Consider the following 22,079-nt stretch of genomic DNA (forward strand, 5'->3'; position numbering starts at 1 on the left):
CAATACGTAGGTAGAGCTAGTTAGTAATTTATAAAATATATATGGCGATTAAGCTACACTGAATATTCGGCGTTTCATCCACTCTAGGACTCCTCCTGAGAAGTGGATGAAACGCTGTCCTAGAGTGGATGAAACGCCGAATATTCAGTGCAGCTTAATCGCCATATATATTTTATATATATATACATATATATATATATATATATATATATATATATATGTATATATATATATATATATATATATATATATATATATATATATATAAAATGAAATATAAAATGCTTCCTTGATCTTTTTTATTATGTCTCGGCAGTCGTGTGAAAAGCATATCTTATTTTGCTTTTATTAATATTATTGGAATTTTCCCCTTTTCTTTTCTTTGTACATATTTGTGAATTATTCCATGGATTTCGGCCTTTTGGATTATTTTTGACCATCTTCCAATTACGTGATTTCCTTGGATTTTACTTGTGCAAATGGAAATTCAATTAACTTTCTTGGAGTTATATTTTTGGATTTTACCGTCATTGGATTATTTACCTTTCACCAGACTATCCATTCACGTGTAATCACCTTTTTCTTCACCATATTCCCTTTGCTTCACTTTCTGTTATCAAGTAAGATCTTTGACTTACTTGTAGTTTCATTAAATACTTTTGTATGCAAAATCCGATCCCGCATTTTGCTAATTCCTACCCTCTGATGAGAAGGAAAGTATTTCTTCGAAACTCCACGGATTAAGGACTATCCACTTATCAAGTGTTTCCTTTTCAGATTAAATATGTTTTTAACTCTTTTTTAAGTGTTTTTTAACATGTTTTATTAACTTTTTGTTCTTTATATATATATATATATATATATATATATATATATATATATATATATATATATTACTCACGTTCACCTCTAAGAAGGTATATTGCCACTTGGACATAAGGAACTAATATTTAGGACCATGCCTAGGAAAAATAAAGATATTGGTTTACGTTAAATCTAATTTCTGCCATGATCAGTACAGTCAGAGAAACAGGTAGCAGGAAGGGAATTCCAAAGTCTAGCTGTTCGAGGGAAGAAACTATTAGAGTAACCTCAATGGTCAAGGGGTGAGATTTTGTTGCTTAGCAGGTTTGTCGGGGATTTGTACGTCAAGGGGGGCACAAGTGCAACGACTTCATCAGAGAACATTCCATTAAAATATTTGTAAAACAGGCACAGAGATGCAACCTTACGATGATGGGACAGGGGTTGTAGCTTAGTTGACAAAGTGGCACTTATTAGATTGAAAACATTTTCTTTCTTGTACATAATTATGTGATTTATTACAAAGAGTAAAACAAAGGTAGAACATTGAGAAACGTTGTACTATTAAGTTTCAATGACATGTGTTAATGAAATGTTTTAAATTGTCTCTTCATGTAATGGTCTCGATGCTTCATCAGAAAAACAGAATCTGAGGTGTGTCAGCTTTTTAAGACTGTCCAGACCACGATAAGATATTCTTCATTGATCTTCGGTAAGGGGCGTCGATACTTCGTCTTCGTATCGATGGAGGTCTGGGCATGAATACAGGACTGTCATTCGACATCATGGTCTTGATGGAGGAGTAATTTCCACTTTTCATGATTGCTAAAGCCTCGGTGGAAGTGAGGAACCAACGTAACTGTTTTTTGTCATCGGGAATCAAATCGTCAACATCGTCATTTATTTGATCTGCGGAAAACTAAAAAAAAAAAGAAAAGAAAAGAAAACAAGTTACTGTGTAAGTATATTTTATTAGGTTGAGAAGAAAGTTCAGGTTAGGGTTAGTGCGGAATTTTTAATTTTAATTTCAGATGATGTATTTTCAAATAAACTTTTGTAATAATACTATTACTTTATATCATTTTAAAGAGCGTTTTTAACTCTATCTGATCGTTTAAATTACAATCGTTTTAAAACAAGCATGTCTTCATTTTAGAACGTTAAATACAAGATGGGAAAAAAAAACAAATTCGCACAATTTTCTTATTTCAATTCAAGCTAGGCTGGAAAGCTGCTGAAACAGTTCGAGATATCAATGAAGTGTTTAGCCCAGGAATCACTACTGAACGCACAGCATAATGGTGGTTTAAGAAATTTCGTGGCGGCGACCGGAGTCTTGAAGATGATGAGCGTAGTAGTCGGCCATCGATTGTTAATAAAGATCAATTAAGAGCTTTATTCGAAGCCAATCTACGCACAACTGTTCGAGAACTTGCTCCTGAATTAGACGTAACGTATACGACGATTTCCAACCACTGTAGATAAATTGGAAAGACAAAAATGCCTCACGAACTGAACAACAGCCAAATGAAACCCGTTATCAAGTGTCATCTTTCCTTCTTTTATGCAACAAGAACAACCCATTTCTCGACCGGGTTGTGACTTGTGATGAAAAGTGGGTTCTTTACGCCAATTTTAATGAGTAAGTAAAAGGATTAATCGTCTACTCTAATTCTATTTTCTTTTGTGAGAAAAAGGAGGCAATCATTAGCTATTAAAAGTTGTTTCTTTAGCATTGTCTCTAATTACATAAATTTCAATAATTTATTAAAGAAAATCTACTAATTTTCCATTGTTAATCGATATTAGATTGCATTTAGTATTATCATTATTATTAATAACATTAATACGTACTAATAGCGATTAAAAGAAAATTATTATAACATTAATAATAATAATAATTTTATATTATTTATTATCATTTTTTTATTATTAATTAAATGTATTTATTTCATATATTTTTCTATATCATTATCTAATATATTGAAACATATGTATGTTTATTGTCCATATTTTAAACATTCAAATACACATTATTATTATTATTATTATTATTATTATTATTATTATTATTATTATTATTATTATTCCATAGTACTCTAAACCTTTAGATGTTTTTAGTTGGCTTTTTTTTTCTTGAACATCAGGTCAATTCCTTTGACTTTAGACATTCAAGGTGTATTAACATTATTCCTAACAGGCAAAGCCTTATGCAAAATTAGAAAAGAAACTGTATTGTCAATCTGATTAAGCCATTTATGGTGGCTTTTTGTTATGCTCCTAAGCGTTTCAATTACAATGGGAATCGCCTTGATTTTCTTACAGTTTGAGGTGTTGCCATTGTATTATTATTGTTTCATAGCAATCTCAACTTTCTAATGTTTTTATTTATTTTATTTTTTTCAGCTTTGGTTTAGATATTCAAGTTATACCTTAACACTTTTGCTGTTCCCTCATACAGTTCAAGGTGTTGATATATTATTATTATTATTATTATTATTATTATTATTATTATTATTATTATTGTTTCATAACACTCTTAACTTTCTGATGTTTTATTTATTTTAAAAAAAAATTATTTTATTTTTTATTTTATTCTTCTTTTTTTTTAACATTCAAGCTATCCCTTGAGACTTTCGCTGTTCCCAACAGGCAAGCCTTTTGTAAAATTGTAAAAGAAATTGTCTTGTCAATCTGATTAAGCTATTTATGGTGGCTTTTCGTTATGGTCCCAAGCGTTCCAATCACAATGAGAATCACCTTTTCTTCCCATTTCAGATCTTGGTATTTATTTATTTTTCTTGTTCTTTCTCTCGAACTCTGGTATCGAAAGGGCAGACGGCGTCAATGATTGAGCAAGTTCTCTTGCTTTTATTTAGTCAAATTATGTCAGGTCTGAAGTGTTCAAAGACCTTATCAGCTTGTATGCGCATATCCCAACGAAGTTTGACAAGGTTATTATTATTATTATTATTATTATTATTATTATTATTATTATTATTATTATTATTATTATTATATAGGTCTGTTTAAAGACATAAATATCCATCAAAATGTGCGATTACAAAAAGGGGGATAAGCAAATGACAAATTACATAGAACAAGAAATAATTTAACATGGAATCTTTATACGTTTTTACTTGGTTGAACTGATGAAACTTTATTAAGAATAACCTTTATTAAACAGCGTCAAATGAGATATACACAAACTGGGAAGTTATAGTTAGACGAAAACCAAAAGTGCGGTGAATAAAGCAAGATTCTTCCATAAAAAAATTGAATCCTGTTGGTTTATTTGTATCGTAAAAAATGTAAACAAACTGAATAATTTAATTTAAAATAATGTCATTTTTCCACATTGTAGAGAAGGTTTGAACCATATATAAATATCTAAGATTTTAATTTAAAACAAAAGTGCTTATAGTTTTTTTTTGTTTGTTTTTTTTTCTTTTTACAAGAGAGCCATCACTTATCAACACCCAAAGGCTACTCGAGGATAAGAGTTTAATGAGTGTATGATAGTCACTGAGACAACAGTGTAGTAATCGTTAGTGCAGGAAATTGGATAAAAATTGGCTATTTAAGGGATCACCTCAACAAGAATTTGTTTACATTGGACTTGAAGGCGACCATGTTGTAGTTAACTGGAAAGCAGGCTAGCAGAATAGAGTTCTACAGGCGATAAGATTTGTTCATGGAATTAGCATTTAGATTTAGGCCCAGATGGAGAGTGGGGAAATTGTTGATAATGGCTTTAGATAGACGAGTGCTTCTTGTGAATGTTTGATAGGAAGGACCAAAGATTGAAGTTCAGACGAGCACCTACCGTAAAAATAACAATACACCAGTGCAAGGCTCGTAGCGTCTCTCCTGTGGCAAATAGCTTACAGGGAAAAGAAAGGAGAATCACCTACTACATTACAAGACCAGTTTTGAACTGTTAAAGCAGGATAGGGTGTTACGAGTTCCTCCCCAGATGGGGAAATAGTATTTTATTTCAGGACATATTTGGCTTTTATGCAGGTAGAGGATTTCGTCAGGAGTGAGATACCTTCTGGGGCGGTAAAATGATCCAATCATTATTCTAGCGACCTTGGCAACTGATTTGATGTAAATTTTCTATTTCAGGTCAGGAGTGAAGGTTTGTCAAAGCAGAAGGCGTCTTGATATGAGAGACATTTATATCAATTGGGGCTAAGTGAGATTGGAGCATTTATGGTGAAAACATAGAAGCTTAAAATTAACCAGACACTTTTGGATGCATTAAAATTAACCAGCCACTTTTTTCCCCATTGCATCACATGCTCAAGGTTGGAGGAGAGAGATTTAGAGAGATCTTGGTCGTTGTTGGCCTTTGAAATGTTGCCATAGATGGTAGTGTTGTCTGTATATATGTCAACAAATGAACTTTGTATGTCGTTTGGAAGATTATTGATGAAGATAAGGAACAGAGATGGGCCTAGAATCGATCCTTGAGGCACACCAGCATTGATACTTTGGATTTTTAACTTCTGTCCATCGATAACTACTTGTATGAACCTATCAGAAAGAATGTTTTTATGATTAAGAAAACATTTCCAGATATTCCATAGCTGGAACTCTTGTGAAGTAAACCTTTATGCCAAATCCTATCAAATGCCTTTAATATGTCAAGAGCTATTGCTCTAGAGAGAGAACCCCTGTCAATAGATTCACTGATCCTATGTGATATTACAGTCAGTACATCAGCTGTAGATCTTACAGGACGGAAACCATATTGCTTGTCACTGAATTAGTTGTTTTTGTTGAGGACAATTTCTCTATTTAACACGAATTCAAGCAACTTACTCATCATACACAGAAGACTAATTGGTCTGTACTGAGATCCAGAAGATTGATCAGTATTTTTAAATATTGGGCAAACTAAAGAGGTTTTCCAATGTGTTGGGAAGCATATCTCCTTCATGCATCGATTGAACAGCTTTGCAAGAATGAGTGCTTGCTCCAGTTGCAGCTTCTTGACTACTATGACTAAAATATTGTCAGGACGAGTTGCTTTGCTGGCATCAAGGTTCTTGATGAGCGTGGCAACATCATAAACAGATATGTGGATGTTGCTCAAATTACTTACAGACATGTGAGGAAATTCGGGAGGTAGGTAGGCCTGATCGCATAGAGTTGAGTTTGATGCAAAGTTCTTCGCAAACTGTTTAGCTTTGTCAGATGCTGTCGAAATCACCTCAGACCTATTGATGATGATTCGGACAGAGAATGCACATCTGTTCAAGACCTTATTTTTTATTCACTAAAACTCATGAGATTCAAGCCATTGTTCTTGCATTTTGGATTTAATGGACTGAACATATGACTCTCGTGTTTTTTATAATCCTTTTGTAGTGATTGCTGGCAATCTTAAAAGCGATTTTAGCTTCAAAACATCTATTACAGTTAAAGCAATTGAAGTAATGGTCTTTATGATTAATGCCGCATTCATGGATGTACCAAGGCTAGCTGTTCGGTTTCTGTTGGAATTTCTTGGAGGCTATGATGATCATTTACCAATCATCGAGTGTAAGGATAGTTCTGATATGAAATCGTCCTAGTCCGCCATCATACACTTTACAATGAAGAGGGATATTTGGGGTTTTATTATACTTTCTTTTTGAGATAACCGAGTGATGAGAAGATCTTAGCAGAGACAGAACTGAGGATGAGCACCGTTTAATATATGTCATTAGAAAAATATCAAGAAGATTTGCAAATTGTCTGTCAGCATCGGGTACCTGAATGGATTCATTAACAATCTGTATTAGGTTATAAGCAACTTTTATTCGTCATTGGTTTTGTTTCAGTGGACAAGCCATTCAACATTGTGGCCATTGAAATTGTCACAGACGTGAATGTTGGCTGAAGGATGAGCAGACAGGGTATGATCAATTTTTTGAGTGATAGTCAAAGATTGCAATTCTATCATTGTGAGGACGGTAGAGTCCAAATACAAATGCTGTGCTATAAATGCTACTGTAAAGCACATATAAGGATGATTGGGGTCTTCTTTGGAAATGACCTTGCCAGAGAGGAAGGTATTCCTAATGTAGGTACATATTCCATGTCCATGTTTCTTGTAACTAGAAGGTTGGAACGTAGCCCCCGATATAAGAAAAGGAAACATTGTAGTAGGGGTCTATGTTAGAAGATGAGAGTCTTGGTTGTTTCTTGGTTTGTTTGATGGAATTTTTCATGGGAAGAGGTCAGCAGAGTTGTTTAGAATAGAGTGAAAAGGAGAGAAAGAAAACAGGGATGAAAGAATAAGTGAAGAAGGAAGGCTTTTGAAAAGCAAAAGCCGTAGAAGTTTCCACTAATATGGTATTGAGACGCCCCACTATTATGAATTAACACGTTTGTTAAAAGATAAGTTAAAATTTGAAGAAGAAGAAGAAGAAGAAGAAGAAGAAGAAGAAGAAGAAGAAGAAGAAACACCATTTACCTCGAGATTATTTTCCACGGCAATAATCACTTCGTGAGCATCGTCCATTATATCCTGACGAGAAAGAGAAAAAAAATGGTAAAGAAATTCAATTTAGTCTTTAGCACAAAAAATCTCTGCTTTAAAAATTTAACAATCAAACTTTCATTTTTTGCATGAAAAAAAATGCATTTTGATGTGGACATTTGTTATTTTGACTATCAGTGATTTTTATAAAACTTCAAACACTTAAAGTCTGCATTCACAGCCATTTTTGTTTTGTATGTTTTGCATTATTTCAGACTATTGTTCTCATCTTGAATTTGACGAGAACATAGTTGAAATAATACAAATTATAAATCATCATTTTGAAATTTAGAAACACCTTTTCGTCATGCTCAAAACAGAAGAGACTTACAAAAGTGTTTTTTCTAGATGTGAACAAATTCTCTCCAACCTCTCCTACGCTTACGACATCGCTCTTGTTAATGAATGCACGCATAAATTTCAAGTTTTTGTTAATGTATTAGCAAGGAATGCAAAGGAGATAAGATTAGAAATAAACTTAGAGAAAACAGAATGTATGTCTACAGTCAAATCACAGTTTAACCTAAACATGACTATTCACAGTAAATCGATCAAACGGGTCACCCAATTCATTTATTTAAGGCATAAACTGACTTTCTCCAGTGATCACGAGATGACATTGAAACACAGAATCTGGCTGGATTGAGCAGCTTTCCAAAAACACAGCATCATTCTAAAATCAAAATGGATGCCAATAACTGTTAAAGTAAAAGTTCATTTAATTTATGTCCTCCCACTAGTTTTATATGGCCTTGATTGTATCACATGGACTAAGCAACTAGCCAATCGCATTGAGGTGTTTCAAAATCACGTAATGCGTTTAATTACATGACATTGCCTGATCGAAAGAAACAAAATATCCACCCTCTGTCAAACTACTTCCCTACCCTCTCTATTTGATAAAATCAAAAGTAAAACCCTTAAACTTTTTGGCCATGAAGATGCGCCCCATGATGATTTCGTTTCGTTGCTTTTAAGTCACAATTCACATTTTATAGAAATTCCCCGAGTCAATTCATGAAGCCACTTGATGTAAGGAGCTAAAAAAATACTTCAAGGTTAAAAATAACCGGCAATAAGTGACAGATAGATAGATTCCAACCTCAAAACTTGCAATTTTTCAGAAACAAGGATCATGGAATATGAGGACTAAAGGAGAAAATAAGGGAAGTAAGAGTTACAAGGCTACTGCTGTTATGCTTAAGACAGAAGAGTCTTACCAAAGCGGGTTTCCTCTTCTATGCTTACGACATCGCTCTTGTTAATGAATGCACACATAAACTTCAAGTTTTTGTTAATGTATTAGCAAAGAATGTAAAGGAGAAAGGATTAGAAATAAAGCTAGAGAAAACAGAAGTTTAACCTAAACATGACTATTCACAGTAAATCGATCAAACGGGTCACCCAATTCATTTATTCAAGGCATAAACTGACTTTCTCCAGTGATCACGAGATGACATTGAAACACAGAATCTGGCTGGATTGAGCAGATTTCCAAAAACACAGCATCATTCTAAAATCAAAATGGATGCCAATAACTGTTAAAGTAAAAGTTTATTTATGTCCTCCACCAGTATTTGTATGGACTTGATCGTATCACATGGACTAAACAACTAGCCAATCGCATTAAGGTGTTTCAAAATCACGTAATGCGTTTAATTACATGACACCCTCTGTCAAACTACTTCCCTACCCTCTCTATTTGATAAAATCAAAAGTAAAACCCTTAAACTTTTTGGCCATGAAGATGCGACTCATGATGATTTCGTTTCGTTGCTTTTAAGTCACAATTCACATTTTATAGAAATTCCCCGAGTCAATGCATGAAGCCACTTGATGTAAGGAGCTAAAAAAATACTTCAAGGTTAAAAATAACCGGCAATAAGTGTCAGATAGATAGATTCCAACCTCAAAACTTGCAATTTTTCAGAAACAAGGCTCATGGAATAAAGGAAAAAATAAGGGAAATAAGAGTTACAAGGCTACTGAAAGTACACCCAATGTCCATTTTCTGTTCCTCAAAATTTTCTTTCATAAATAAATTGAGCAAGAATTAATTTCTTATTTGTTAAAATTTAAATCCTCAATTTTCTCGTCTTCAATCACTTTGTGTTTTGAAAAAAGGGGTGTTGGAAAATCTATCCGAGAAGGCTTTTGCTCTAACATCAATGAGACTGTTGAAGATAAATTTCATAACGTTTCAGTCGATGTAACCTTCGAACTTTTTCAGGTGTATCTTGTCGAACTCGGGTATGTTCCTGTCAAACTCAGGAATTTGGATAGAATTTTGAATGGAACCCTTTATTTACTTCACGAGGGTAACATGCTCTCGTTCTATTATACATAACTGGATAGAAATCCGAAGTAACTCGCAAGTGTATTTTTTAGTCACCCACACTGAAGATTGAACCTTAAACTTTCAGGCGAATGTCACTTTTACAACTGAATTTTTCCATTGCGCCAGGGATCCTGGCATATACTTCTAGTACAAATTTTAGAAGTCTTAAACCTATTTTATTTCTAGATGTAAATATTTCTATTTATTACCAGTAGTTTCAAGAATCCAAGTAATACTCCTCGATGGGTTTTGAAGAGAAACCTTCATAATTAAATATATTCATAATTAAATATATTCATAATTAAATATATTCATAATTAAATATATTCATAATTAAATATATTCTGAAACTAAATTAACCAAAATATTAGATAAGTATGTTTTATTTGGATTATTCGGATTACTGTTCTCATCTTGAATGTTATTTTCACAACGTTTCAGCTGATGTAACCTCCAACTTTCTTCAGTTGTATCTTTTTGTCAAAATCTGGAATCTGCATAGTTTTGAGCAATACTCTTTATTTAATCCACAGGCCTAGCATGATCCCTTTCTATCGGCCGTGACCATGTAGAAGTCTTAAGTAATTTGCAATTAAATTCTTTGTATCGCCCACACTGAGAATTGAACATCAACCTCCAGAAGAGTGTTGTTTAGTATGGGCGTTTCAAAGAATACAGTTGCAAATTACTTAAGACTTCTACCCGGTCATGACTGACGAGAGCATGTGCCCCCATGGATTAAATAAAAGGTCCCATTCGAAATTCCATGCAGATTTCAGAGTTCAACAAGATACACCTGAAGAAGGTTGGAGGTTACATCGACTGAAACATTGTGAGAATAACACTGAAGATAAGCACTGTAGTCTGAATAATACAAATAATATAAATTATCCATCCTCATCTCAAAAATTCAGAAATATAAGCGTGTTTCAAATTCGCAGGAGTTGGTCTGTGGTGGGGGTCTATGTTCATGCCAGACGTCGATAGAATGGAAATATTTTTAATTACAGCAACAATGTACAACAAATGATGGATACAACCATGGAATTTCCACAGATTCCGCTTATCTATACTAATAAAATACACGTGTGTGTGTTTCTCGTGTTAATGTAACTTTGATGCTTACACGTTGAATTACTATTTAGTATTTATTATTAACCAATATAACGTAAAAAAAAAAAAAATGAACCAACAAATAAACAAAACGAAATGAATTTTGTTTATTTTTCAAATTTCTGGAATAAAAATGTCCGCCATTTTGAAAAAATGTTTATTCAAACTGACCTGCAGGTCACAATCTGTCTCCAATGATGCTGGACATGGGTTTGTGTTGAAGTACTCGCCACCTTCATAGACAATGTCCACAAGGCTGAAGAAAGACTGGCCGTAATGCTCGTAGAAGTTCCGATGAATCCATGCACCCGTGTGAGCATCACATATATACTGAAATAAAAAAAAAGGAAATAACTGGGATCATTTGGTTTACAAGTTAAAAGCTACATTTTTGCAGAGGGCTGTTTGGGCCATATAACTACGGGTTTGAAAAAAATGTTAATAAGTAAAAAATAAAGTTACAAACTATTTTATCTTTACTTATATATAAAAGGCATTAAAGAAGGAACAATCTGATTTTGACTAAAGTTAACATCCTTATACAGCCTAACATTTGAGAAATTTATCACCACCCAAGCAGAAGGGCACAGCATATACAGTCAAACGTAGATTTTTATAAGACAGGGGCACATTCGAAATGAATGTTTCTGTTTAAAACACAATTAAACCATAATACTTGATTTATGCATTTTAAACTAATTAAAGCCATTAAATAATTTTATAAAATAAACAATAGGTTCTCTACAGTGCACTGTAGACTACAATGTGTTGTTGTCTAAGTCACTCTGGTGAGACATGTGAAGCTTCTTCCCAGTGCACTAAGGTGGGTCCTCAACTAGAGCAGGCAATCAATCGACTTTATTGAATGATGGGCGATTTCACCGATCTTGATGACACTAAAAGTATTGGAAGTGTTGAACATTTGTTAATCCTCATTACATCCCGGGCAATGTCAGATCTCTCTGACAGTAATATATGTATATATATATATATATATATATATATATATATATATATATATATAATTATTTAATATAATAACTATTAAATACCTGCAGACACTAATGTTTCATCCTTTCGGGAATCATCAGTGCAGGGTGTCACAATTAACACCAGTCGATAGATCCAAACACGGCAACAGAAGCCATGTCTGGCTTCATTAGCAAGGACCCAATCCATTCAGCTACCGTTAAATATTACTGTTGAAATTTAAACATTTATTCTTTTAAATGTGTTAACGTCTGTAAAAGTAATCTAATCATTATATCAGATATATATATATATATATATATATATATATATATATCATATAATGATTAGATTACTATATATATATATATATATATATATATATATATATATATTTCTGTAGAAATATATTTTTTTATTATATATCAATCCTTATATAAGAAGCTCAATCTAATTACAGAGCAATATAAAGAATAAATGACAAAACAAGTATGTCTTCTTTTTAGAACGTTGAATACAAGATGGAAAAAAAACAAATTCGCACAATTTTCTTATTTAAATTCAAGCTAGGCCGGAAAGCTGCTGAAACAGTTCGAGATATCAATGAAGTGTTTAGCCCAGGAATCACTACTGAACGCACAGCACAATGGTGGTTTAAGAAATTTCGTGGCGGCGACCAGAGTCTTGAAGATGATGAGCGTAGTAGTCGGCCATCGATTGTTGATAAAGATCAATTAAGAGCTTTATTCGAAGTCAATCTATGCACAACTGTTCGAGAACTTATTATTCATTCTATATACCCTCACAAGCATATTCGATACTACGGATATCGGCCTATATAGAGATGATGGATTAGCTATAATAAAAGACTCCAACAAAGTCTAGGGAGATAGCTTTAAGAAAATCATACACAAAGAAATGAAAAAATTAGGCCTAAAAGCAGACGTATCAGCTAACATAAAAATAACAAACTTCCTGGACGTCACGTTAAATTTAGATAAAAACACATATGAACCCTACTTAAAAGATAGCGCTACTCTAATATACGTAAACCCTAAGTCCAACCACCCACCATCAATTATAAAACAGATTACTAACTCGATCGTAAGTAGACTCAGCAATAACTAAAGCAATGAAAATGCATTTAACAGGTCAACCAATATCTATGAAACAGCCCTAAAAAATAGTGGATACAAAAATATCCATATCAAATATAAGCAACAAAACACCAATAACTATAATAAAATTAAATATAGAAGAAAAAGAACTATAATTTGGTATACGGCCCTATACAGTCAAATGTTAAAAACAAAACTTGGCAAGAAATTTCTAGATCTTATTGAAAAACACTTTCCTGCAACCAACCCCTTACACAAAATTGTCAATAAAAATACCTTAAAGTTATCCTACAGCTGCTGCGAAAATTTAGAGATGATAATTAATGCACATAATAACAAAATATTGAATAAAAACAATGTAAACAACAAAATAAACAATAAAAAAGTAGACACCATGACAAAAATAAAACTAATACTAGCAGAAATAATAATAATAATAAACCAACCCCGGACAACAACAACCATACTAGAAATAAAAATAAAAATACTAATAACAAACAAGATAAATGCAACTGTAGACACCGCACACTTTGCCCACTTCAAAATAAATGTCTAACCAAAAGCAAAGTTTACTAGGCCACAATATTTGTGAAAGAAACCCCGAATAACAAGAAATATTATGTAGGTATGACTTCCTTAGATTTCAAAACTCGGTACTATGACCACAAAAGAACATTCAACAATAAAAAACACTTTATGAAAACAACGCTAGCAAATAAATACTGGGAACTCAAAGAAAGCGGACATTCGCCGGTAGTCGAATGGAAAAATAATAAGACAAGCTACCACATGTAGATTATGCCTTCATGAAAAATTTGCTATCCTGTACTTTAAAGAACCCCAACATCTGTAGAAGAAAAATAGTGAACAACTGTATTCACAGGATAAAATTTACGCTAGGATAGAGATACAAAATAATTTTAAAACTAACAAAAACAATAGAAAATAAATAAATAAATAAATTAAATAAACATGAATATACATAAACTATCATACATATATATATATATATATATATATATATATATATATATATATGTACATATATATAAACTAACATAAAAATCTCAACCTAGATTTAAAACAGGTCAAGAAACTAGATAACCAGGCTAAATAGAGCACACACAAAGGAACAGGTCAACCAGAGGTCAAATAGGCCTTTGTTTGGTAAGTGCATGTTCATTGGCTGATAGGAAGGGCGTGGTGGATACTAGAAAGCTGATTGGCTAACTAAAATCTCAATAGAAGGTGCTTATATAAAAACGACAGACGACCACAAAATTCGCACATAAGCCTGAAGAGTCCTATAGTGGATGAAACGCGGAATATTCATTGTAGCTTAATCGCCATATATATTTTATAACTTACTAACTAGCTCTATTGAGCACTTTTGAAGTAAATACTTAAAGTTTACGCATAAATTTATACTTTCGTATATTAATTTTATGTAAGTAAATGAAGTAGTTTATATATATATATATATATATATATATATATATATATATATATATATATATATATATAAGGACTATCCACTTATTTAGTGTTTCCTTTTCAAATTAAATATGTTTTAACTCTTTTTCAAAGTGTTTTTTAACATGTTTTATTAACTACTGGCTCTTATATATAATTTGTGATTCAATGAATTTTTAAAAATTTATGACATGAAATATTTGAGTTTCATATCAAAGATTTTTAGTATTCTATGTAAGGCAAAGAATATATTAGAAATATTGTAACTACCAGCTTATTGTTGGATAATTTTCTCCTGAAGTATATATATATATATATATATATATGGTGGATTCTCTCATCGAAGACACTGAATGAGAGTTTAGCAAATAATTGCAACAATTCCTGTGAGATTGCATTTGTACCTTCAATCCAGCAGGTGTCTTGCACATTTTCTTGCTGATGTTACACTTGCGTGTATTTGTTGGTTCAAAATGTCATCTCAAATGAACATCAAATCCGGCTTTGTTTCGTGCTTTGAACCCATAGCGACACACACAATCATTCTTTGGTGGATCATTGTTTGGTGAATTTTGCTGATGCTTTGCTTTAAAATTTGCACCAAGAATGTCCTTATGACGATGGCGGTTGCTTTCAACGTCTCTAACCTTCAGAAAAAAAACATTTTCCTCCAATTTCTGTGATCCCCTGAAGCACTCTCCCAGGAGCTCAGAGCAATACCACAACGCTTACGATTCTCTTTTAGCTTGTCCTTGTTATGAAAAAGAGGACGCCCTATTGGACTATGAATGTGGATGAGCCAAATAATTTCAACAATTCCTAGGGTTTGTGGCATCGCATGTGTGCTTTCAATACAACAGGTGTTTTGTAGATGGTACACTCGCATATATTTGTTGGTTCAAAATGTTTCAAGTGAACAGCTAGCCCAGCTTTGCTTCATGTTTGAATCCACAGTGACTCACACAATCAGTGTTTGGTAGATCACTGTTTGATGAATTTAGCTGATGCTTTACTTTAAAATTTGCACCAAGAGCGTTCTTATGACGATGGCGGTCGCTTTCAACCTCTCTAACCTTCAGAAAAAAAAACATTTTCCTCCATTTGCTGCAACCCCCTACAGAACTCTCCTAAGAGCTCAGAGCAATGTCACGATGCTTCTTTTAGCTTGTCCTTGTAATGAAGAAAACTGGCTCATTGAGCTCTGGTTAGATTTTTTGAATCAGTAAGTTTATGCTTTGTTGATTATTTCTCACTTTTTATTGTTGTTTAGTAAGAATAACAACACTGTTAGATCACCATGTATACTATAAAAATGTATAAATCTTCGATTTTTAAATTTGATTTAAATTTAAGTGCGATTTTTAAATTTTATAAGAACACTTTCATGTAGTGTTTGATTGATAGTTCTGCAGTATCATATTTCATATGTAACAACTGAGAAGTTTGGAGTGGTTCATGCAAATATGATCCATTACATACAAAAACCACTGTGAGAGCGAGAGAATGAGTCAGATTACTTCATAAAATATAAAACTTTTGGAAAACGTACGAATGGAAGTAATTTCCATGCATGAGTTGCCACAAAATCAACGGCATCAAGGATGTAATCAATTGTTTTGTCATCGTAAAAATATGGAAGGTTCAAACGGGTGAAACCAGGTCTGCAAATAAACAGAAAACCAATATAAATGTTAAGTGATATTACAAAATATGTGACCCGTTGGGTCATACATTGAACTTAGATGGTTAGATAGTTTAAATCAGAAAATTATCCCCATGGTTCGTCGCTAGCATTAACGGAATTACCCTGGTCGTTTTTTCAGTGGTGATGTGATGGTCAAGGTTTTCATCTCGTCTTCTCGCTGTCAATGTCCTCTTTTTTCTCAACAAATATTTTTATGGGCAGTATTTATTTTTTTTACTCACATTCATCCCTAACAATATATAATGTCACTTGGAGTAAGGGGTTACTATTTGGGATCATACCTAGGAAAGATTAACAAGATGTTACATTTAAACTTTTGGATATTAGTAGAGTCAGGGAAGCAGGCAGCAAGAAGTTAATTCCAAAGTCTAGCTGTTCGAGGGAAGAAATTATTAAAGTAGAAAGCTTTTTGGTATTTAGGGACCTCAACAGTGAAGGAGTGTGATTTTGTTGCTAAGCAAGTTTGTCGGGGATATGTATGTCTAAGAGGCACAATTTAAAAGAAAACATCAACGAATTCAATTGGGCTTGAAACATCTCTTTGAAGTTTTATTTAATTATAAGAGCATATGTGTATGCATCTCAAACAACCTCACACTCACACCAATTTTTTTATGAGGAAAGAAGCAGCTATCGAAAGCCAACAGTTTCTCTATTGGTTTAAATGAAATTTAATATATTGTAGCCCTATACTAGTGGGTAGGGATTAGAACAACTAGTATGAATTTTGAGACTGTTCACGGCATCAAAACGCTTGTGTTTATAGTCGGTTCTCTCTGTAACGATTTATCTGTTTATCTCTGTCACGTATATATAATAAGTTTGTTGCACTTCTACAAAGATGCGTGCTGCTAATAAATATGTACACTCTGGCTTGTTCCAGTCGTTTTAACAATCAAACACGGAGACGGTTTCATAACAAAACAGTATTTATTTAATTATCATTTTGCCTGTCAGTGGTCGTTGGACGTGTCGAGCAAGGGTGGTGAAAGGTGGAGGTTGGGGTTAAGGAACTAACGATGTAAAAATCGTGCGCCTCTCTCCATCTCTCAGTCTTTTTTGTTCGTCGGACTTCTTGCTTTTATTGACAAATTCTTTCTTTGTTCTATAAGAGGTCAATATGTGCGTATCAAATCCGGCCTGAATTTTCTTTGTTCTCTGCTAACCTGGAATTTACGTGTGTGCACGATCTTTGAATTCCTTTATCAAACATCGTTAAATGCATATCAGGACAATCTGGCGACGAAAGGAGATGGACCCAGTGAACCTAATGAGTATTGCGATAGGGGTTCAGAGGTAGACAAAACACACGGGAAGCAGGTGCCAAATTGTGATGGAAATTGTGTCATGTGTTTGATTCAGATTTTCGAAGCGATAAGATGTTCCTGCACAATAAATGGATTTAAGTAAATCTTTTCAAGACTGTGAATTTTTAAAACCAATTTTTAATTAAGTAAAAAATTAAGTAAGAAGAAATTAATTTTAGCTTATATTTTATAAGGAAGAAATTTTCGGTCTCTCCCTTTTGTGAATCTCTCTCCTCAATAAAACCTTAAACTGCCAACATAAGAAGAGTAGAAAGTAAATCGTGGGTTTAATTTTGGCAGCTGTGTAACTCTCGCCTCTCTTATTTTGTCTTTTAGTTCTTATATTCCATGAGCGCTGTTTCCAAGAAAAGGGGAAGAATTGCTGGTCTTGAGGTTGGAATCTATCCATCTGACACTTATCGTCTGTTAGTTTTTAATCTTGAAGTATTTTTTCGCTCTTTATATCAAATTGCTTCATGCTTTATCTGGAGCGATTTCCATACAAAAAACGTTTCCTTGTGTCTCTATACACAAATTTTATTCATTTTGAGTTAAAAAAAAAAAAAAAAAAAAAAGATCAAACACCAATGGACAATTCAATGATACAGATCAACGGCCACACAGGAGGAAGCAACGATGTAAAGAATGAAAACTAGACCGTACACATGTATTCAAGATTTTTATTTGATTGAGTTGTTCTTGGTCGCTCACCGATGATAATCTATACGTCTGGTGAGTACATGTTTGTGTGAAAAGACCAAGTGATTCCTTTGTTTAAAGTTTGTTCGTTTTAAATGATTGGATATGAAAATGTTACAGAAAGAGACTAGATTCTCTTTACAAATTTGACATATCCATTTACCTACTTCCTTCAGCTATAAATATTAGCTTATAGAGCAGAATCATACATTGTTGAGATTTAAATGAAAGTTTATCATAGTTATACCCGTTTTCACATCGTCCACAAAAAGTACATTTCAAAAAGTCAATTTATATAAGCAATCATTAAAATACATATAGAAAAGAAATGCACTGAGAACAGGCCTTCGGGGCACTTTATTGTGTGCATTCGTCTTAGAAACGCAACCACATGTGGTCTACTTCACAAGATCGCCAGCTATGGAATAGCTGGAAATGTCCTCTCAGTTATTGAATCCTTTATCTCTGATAGACTTATAAGAGTAGTCGTTGATGGGCAGAAATCAGAAACTCATAGTATTAATATTAACGCTGATATCCCTCACAGTTCCATCCTGGTCCCAACTCTCTTCCTGATCTTCATCAATCATCTCCCAAATCACATTCTAATACCAATCGTAAATATTTATGGAGACAATACAACAAGTTTATGGCAACACTTCAAAGGTCAGCAATGACCAAGATCTTTCTGATTCTTTCTATTCTGATCTTAAGAACATGGTACAATGGGGGGAAAAAGGTGATTGATTAATTTTAATACATTAAAAACAAAGCTTCTCTCCTTTCATCATAATCGCTCTGACCCCCGTCTGGCCTCAATTGAAATAAATGGTTCTCGTCTTGCAGAAGCTCCATGTCTTGACAAGCTTCTGGGACTGACCTTCATTCCTGATCTGAAATGGAACACATACATCAAATCTGTTGCCAAGATTGCTGGAAAAATGGTTGGATCACTCTACCGCTTCAGTAGGTATCTCACTGCTGATGCAGTCTTCTATCTGTAAAAGAGCTAGCTATGCCCTAAAATGGAGTACTGTTGTCACATCTGGGCAAAAGCTTCTCGGCATGCCCTATCCAGACTTGATAGAGTTTAAAACCGGCTTCGAAACCTAGTCAGCAATGCCCTTTTCTCTTCCCTACAACCTTTTTCCACAAAAGAGACATTGCGAGCTTGTCTCTGTTCTATCGTTATTTTCATGGCAATCTATGGTTCCCCTTGCCAAACTTTCACAAAAAAACACTTGACTAGCTGCAACCACTATAAACCATTTCCCCCACTCTCTATCTGTGCCTAAATATAAACGCATAGTCCATGAACAAAGATTCTTTCCAAGAATTGCCTACCTGTGAAACAGTTCTGTTGTCTTACTACCTAGTTAAATACAACATGATAATCTTCAAATCCAATGTAAACAAGTTCTCGTTTAGCAGTCCCCATAAATAATCAAATTCCACACAATTTACACCATTAATAATTATTAAACTGTCATCTTACATTCGTTAACCTTTATCTTTGGGTGGCCTTCGGGCCTTGGTAAGTGGTAATTCACAAGTAAAAAAAATAACATTCACTTGGATACGAAAAGTAAATTAGTGAAGCAATGACTATGATATGACTTCACAACCAGAATAAATATTCTTGTTGGTATTTCTGCATTTACCGACCCACAGTTTCCACAAAGTTTCTCGGGAGTGTTTGGCCACTTCCGGTCATTCCCATCAGCCGTCGATTACGAAACGTTAAACTGCATAAAAAAAAAATGTCCCAAAGTACAAAAAAAATTGGCCCAAGATACAAAAAAAATGTGTCCTAAAATATAAAAAAAAAGAATCGTCTCAACCTATAAAAAAATAAAATGTGTCCCAAAATACAAAAGAAATTGTCTCAACATAAAAAAATTGTCACAAAATACAAAAATATATATACAAAAATTAAAAATTTGTCCCAAAATACAAAAGAATTGTCCCAAGATACAAGAAATGTATCCTAAAATATAAAAAAAATAAAATGTGTCCCAAAATATTTTTAAAAAAAATATCTCAACATAAAAAATTGTCCCAAAATACCAAAAAAATCGTCTCAATATACAAAAAAAAATAATTGTCCCAAAATACAAAAAAAAAAAAAATTTGTCTCAACATACAAAAAAAAATGTCCCAAAATAAAAAAGATTTTGTCTCAACATACAAAAAAATTAAAAATTGTCCCAAAATACAAAAACAATCTTGTCTCAACAAACAAAAATGTAACTTTGCCCCGAAATACAAAAAAAAATCGTCACAACATACAAAAACATAAATTTGTCCCAAAATTACGCCCCTCCCTACATCCCATGTGGAAACATATTTCGAAATATATATATATATATATATATATATATATATATATATATATATATATATATATATATATATATATATATATATATATCTTATTATAGCGTTTCAAAATCTGTTGCTTACCTCATTACTTCCAAAGTATTTTCAATACATTTTTCGCACCCTTTGCCGCTGAAACAACAGACAAGTATTTTCATTTATTATCAGAAATATGAGAACCATGGTTGCCACAACAGGGAAAAGTTTTCAAAACTATGGGTATATACTCCCTTTTATATATACATATATATATATATATATATATATATATATATATATTATATATATATGTGTTATATATATATTATATATATTATGTATGCATATAATATAAATATATATTATATATATATATTATATATATATATATTATATATATGTGTTATATATATATTATATATATTATGTATATATATAATATAAATATATATTATATATATATATATATATAAAATAAAATAAAAAATGATTGCATCCATAAAAATGTTATATATTCATGCATAATTACGGAGCTCCCACGCAATCCTCCCATAACAGACACTAATATTTCGTCTTCAAGTTATCCTTCTTCCCATCCTCCATCTGATATAGTTACTAATCCAATATACCACTCGAACAGCCCCTCCATCTACAATCATACAACTAGCAATAATAATAATAATAATAATAATAATAATAATAATAATAATAATAATATTGCTCCTAACAGCCATCCTAATACGAACAACACTCATTATTCCCTCCAAAACAGTCATCGTACGATCATTGTTCCACCCTTTGTTGAACACAATGAACAAAATTACAACTATTTAACTAATACAAATCAGCAAATTAATATTAATATCAGACCTCGAGCTTTTAATAAAGTACATACATATATCGGCGCTACTTCAATATTAAGAAAAGAATATCAAACCACATTTCTTCTTTTAACAACCATAATTCTAATAATAACCAAGGAACTTCTCTAACCACTTTAATTAAAAAACTTAACTCTAATTATACCCCCGTCTCAATCAAATGGACTATTATAAAAAATTAAGTCTTATACTCCAGGCTCTAAGTCATGTCGCCTCTGCACAACCGAAGCTATAACTATAATTACTTCCACTCAAAGTAACAATATAATAAATTCTAAAAACGAACTGATTTCTTTCTGTAAACATAAGTCCAAATTTAATTATAGTAATTTTAAAATTACATAGCTATTACTTTAACCTTTCAGATATATATATAATTTTTCTTTAACATTATCGTTTTTTCTACATACTTCCTTAATACTTTATAACTTAATAATCCTTTATTTTAATTCTTTATTTCTTCATTGCTTGGCCGGTTTTTTATCTGCAATTTCTGTTTTAGTCTTTAAATATTCCTATCTATCAAATATATCAATCTACTAACACATTCATATCCTGTATGTATATTTACTTATATTTTGCTATATGCATTTACTTACATACTTATTTACTTTATCCGGAATTTGCAGATACCGGCCATCCCCTCCCCTTAAAATTTTTTTGTTTATTTATTTATTTTTCCATTTAGTGTCTTTTAATAACTCTTGCTGACATTTTCTTAAGTAATAATCTGTACATTTCAGTTGACCTCTTTTTTATGCCCTATATTATTTGCGCCTTTT

General features: G+C 32.6%; 1 protein-coding gene across 1 annotated transcript in view; it reads right to left on the bottom strand.

Annotated features, from left to right (window-relative positions):
- Nucleotides 1–1,274: 1,274 nt before the first annotated feature.
- Nucleotides 1,275–22,079, bottom strand: part of LOC145252424 (uncharacterized) — a 42,596-nt gene continuing 21,791 nt past the window's right edge. Inside the window, exons 3-7 of the mRNA XM_080111817.1 lie at nt 20,522–20,569; nt 15,897–16,008; nt 10,959–11,117; nt 7,271–7,324; nt 1,275–1,723 (exon numbers count right to left, since the gene is read on the bottom strand). Coding sequence (XP_079967943.1) covers nt 1,472–1,723; nt 7,271–7,324; nt 10,959–11,117; nt 15,897–16,008; nt 20,522–20,569 — 625 coding nt within the window. The 3' untranslated portion in view covers nt 1,275–1,471. The remainder of the gene's footprint in view (nt 1,724–7,270; nt 7,325–10,958; nt 11,118–15,896; nt 16,009–20,521; nt 20,570–22,079) is intronic.

This window comes from Euprymna scolopes, chromosome 29 (assembly GCF_053919585.1).
Source record: "Euprymna scolopes isolate OS-2025 chromosome 29, ASM5391958v1, whole genome shotgun sequence".
NCBI lineage: Eukaryota > Metazoa > Mollusca > Cephalopoda > Sepiida > Sepiolidae > Euprymna > Euprymna scolopes.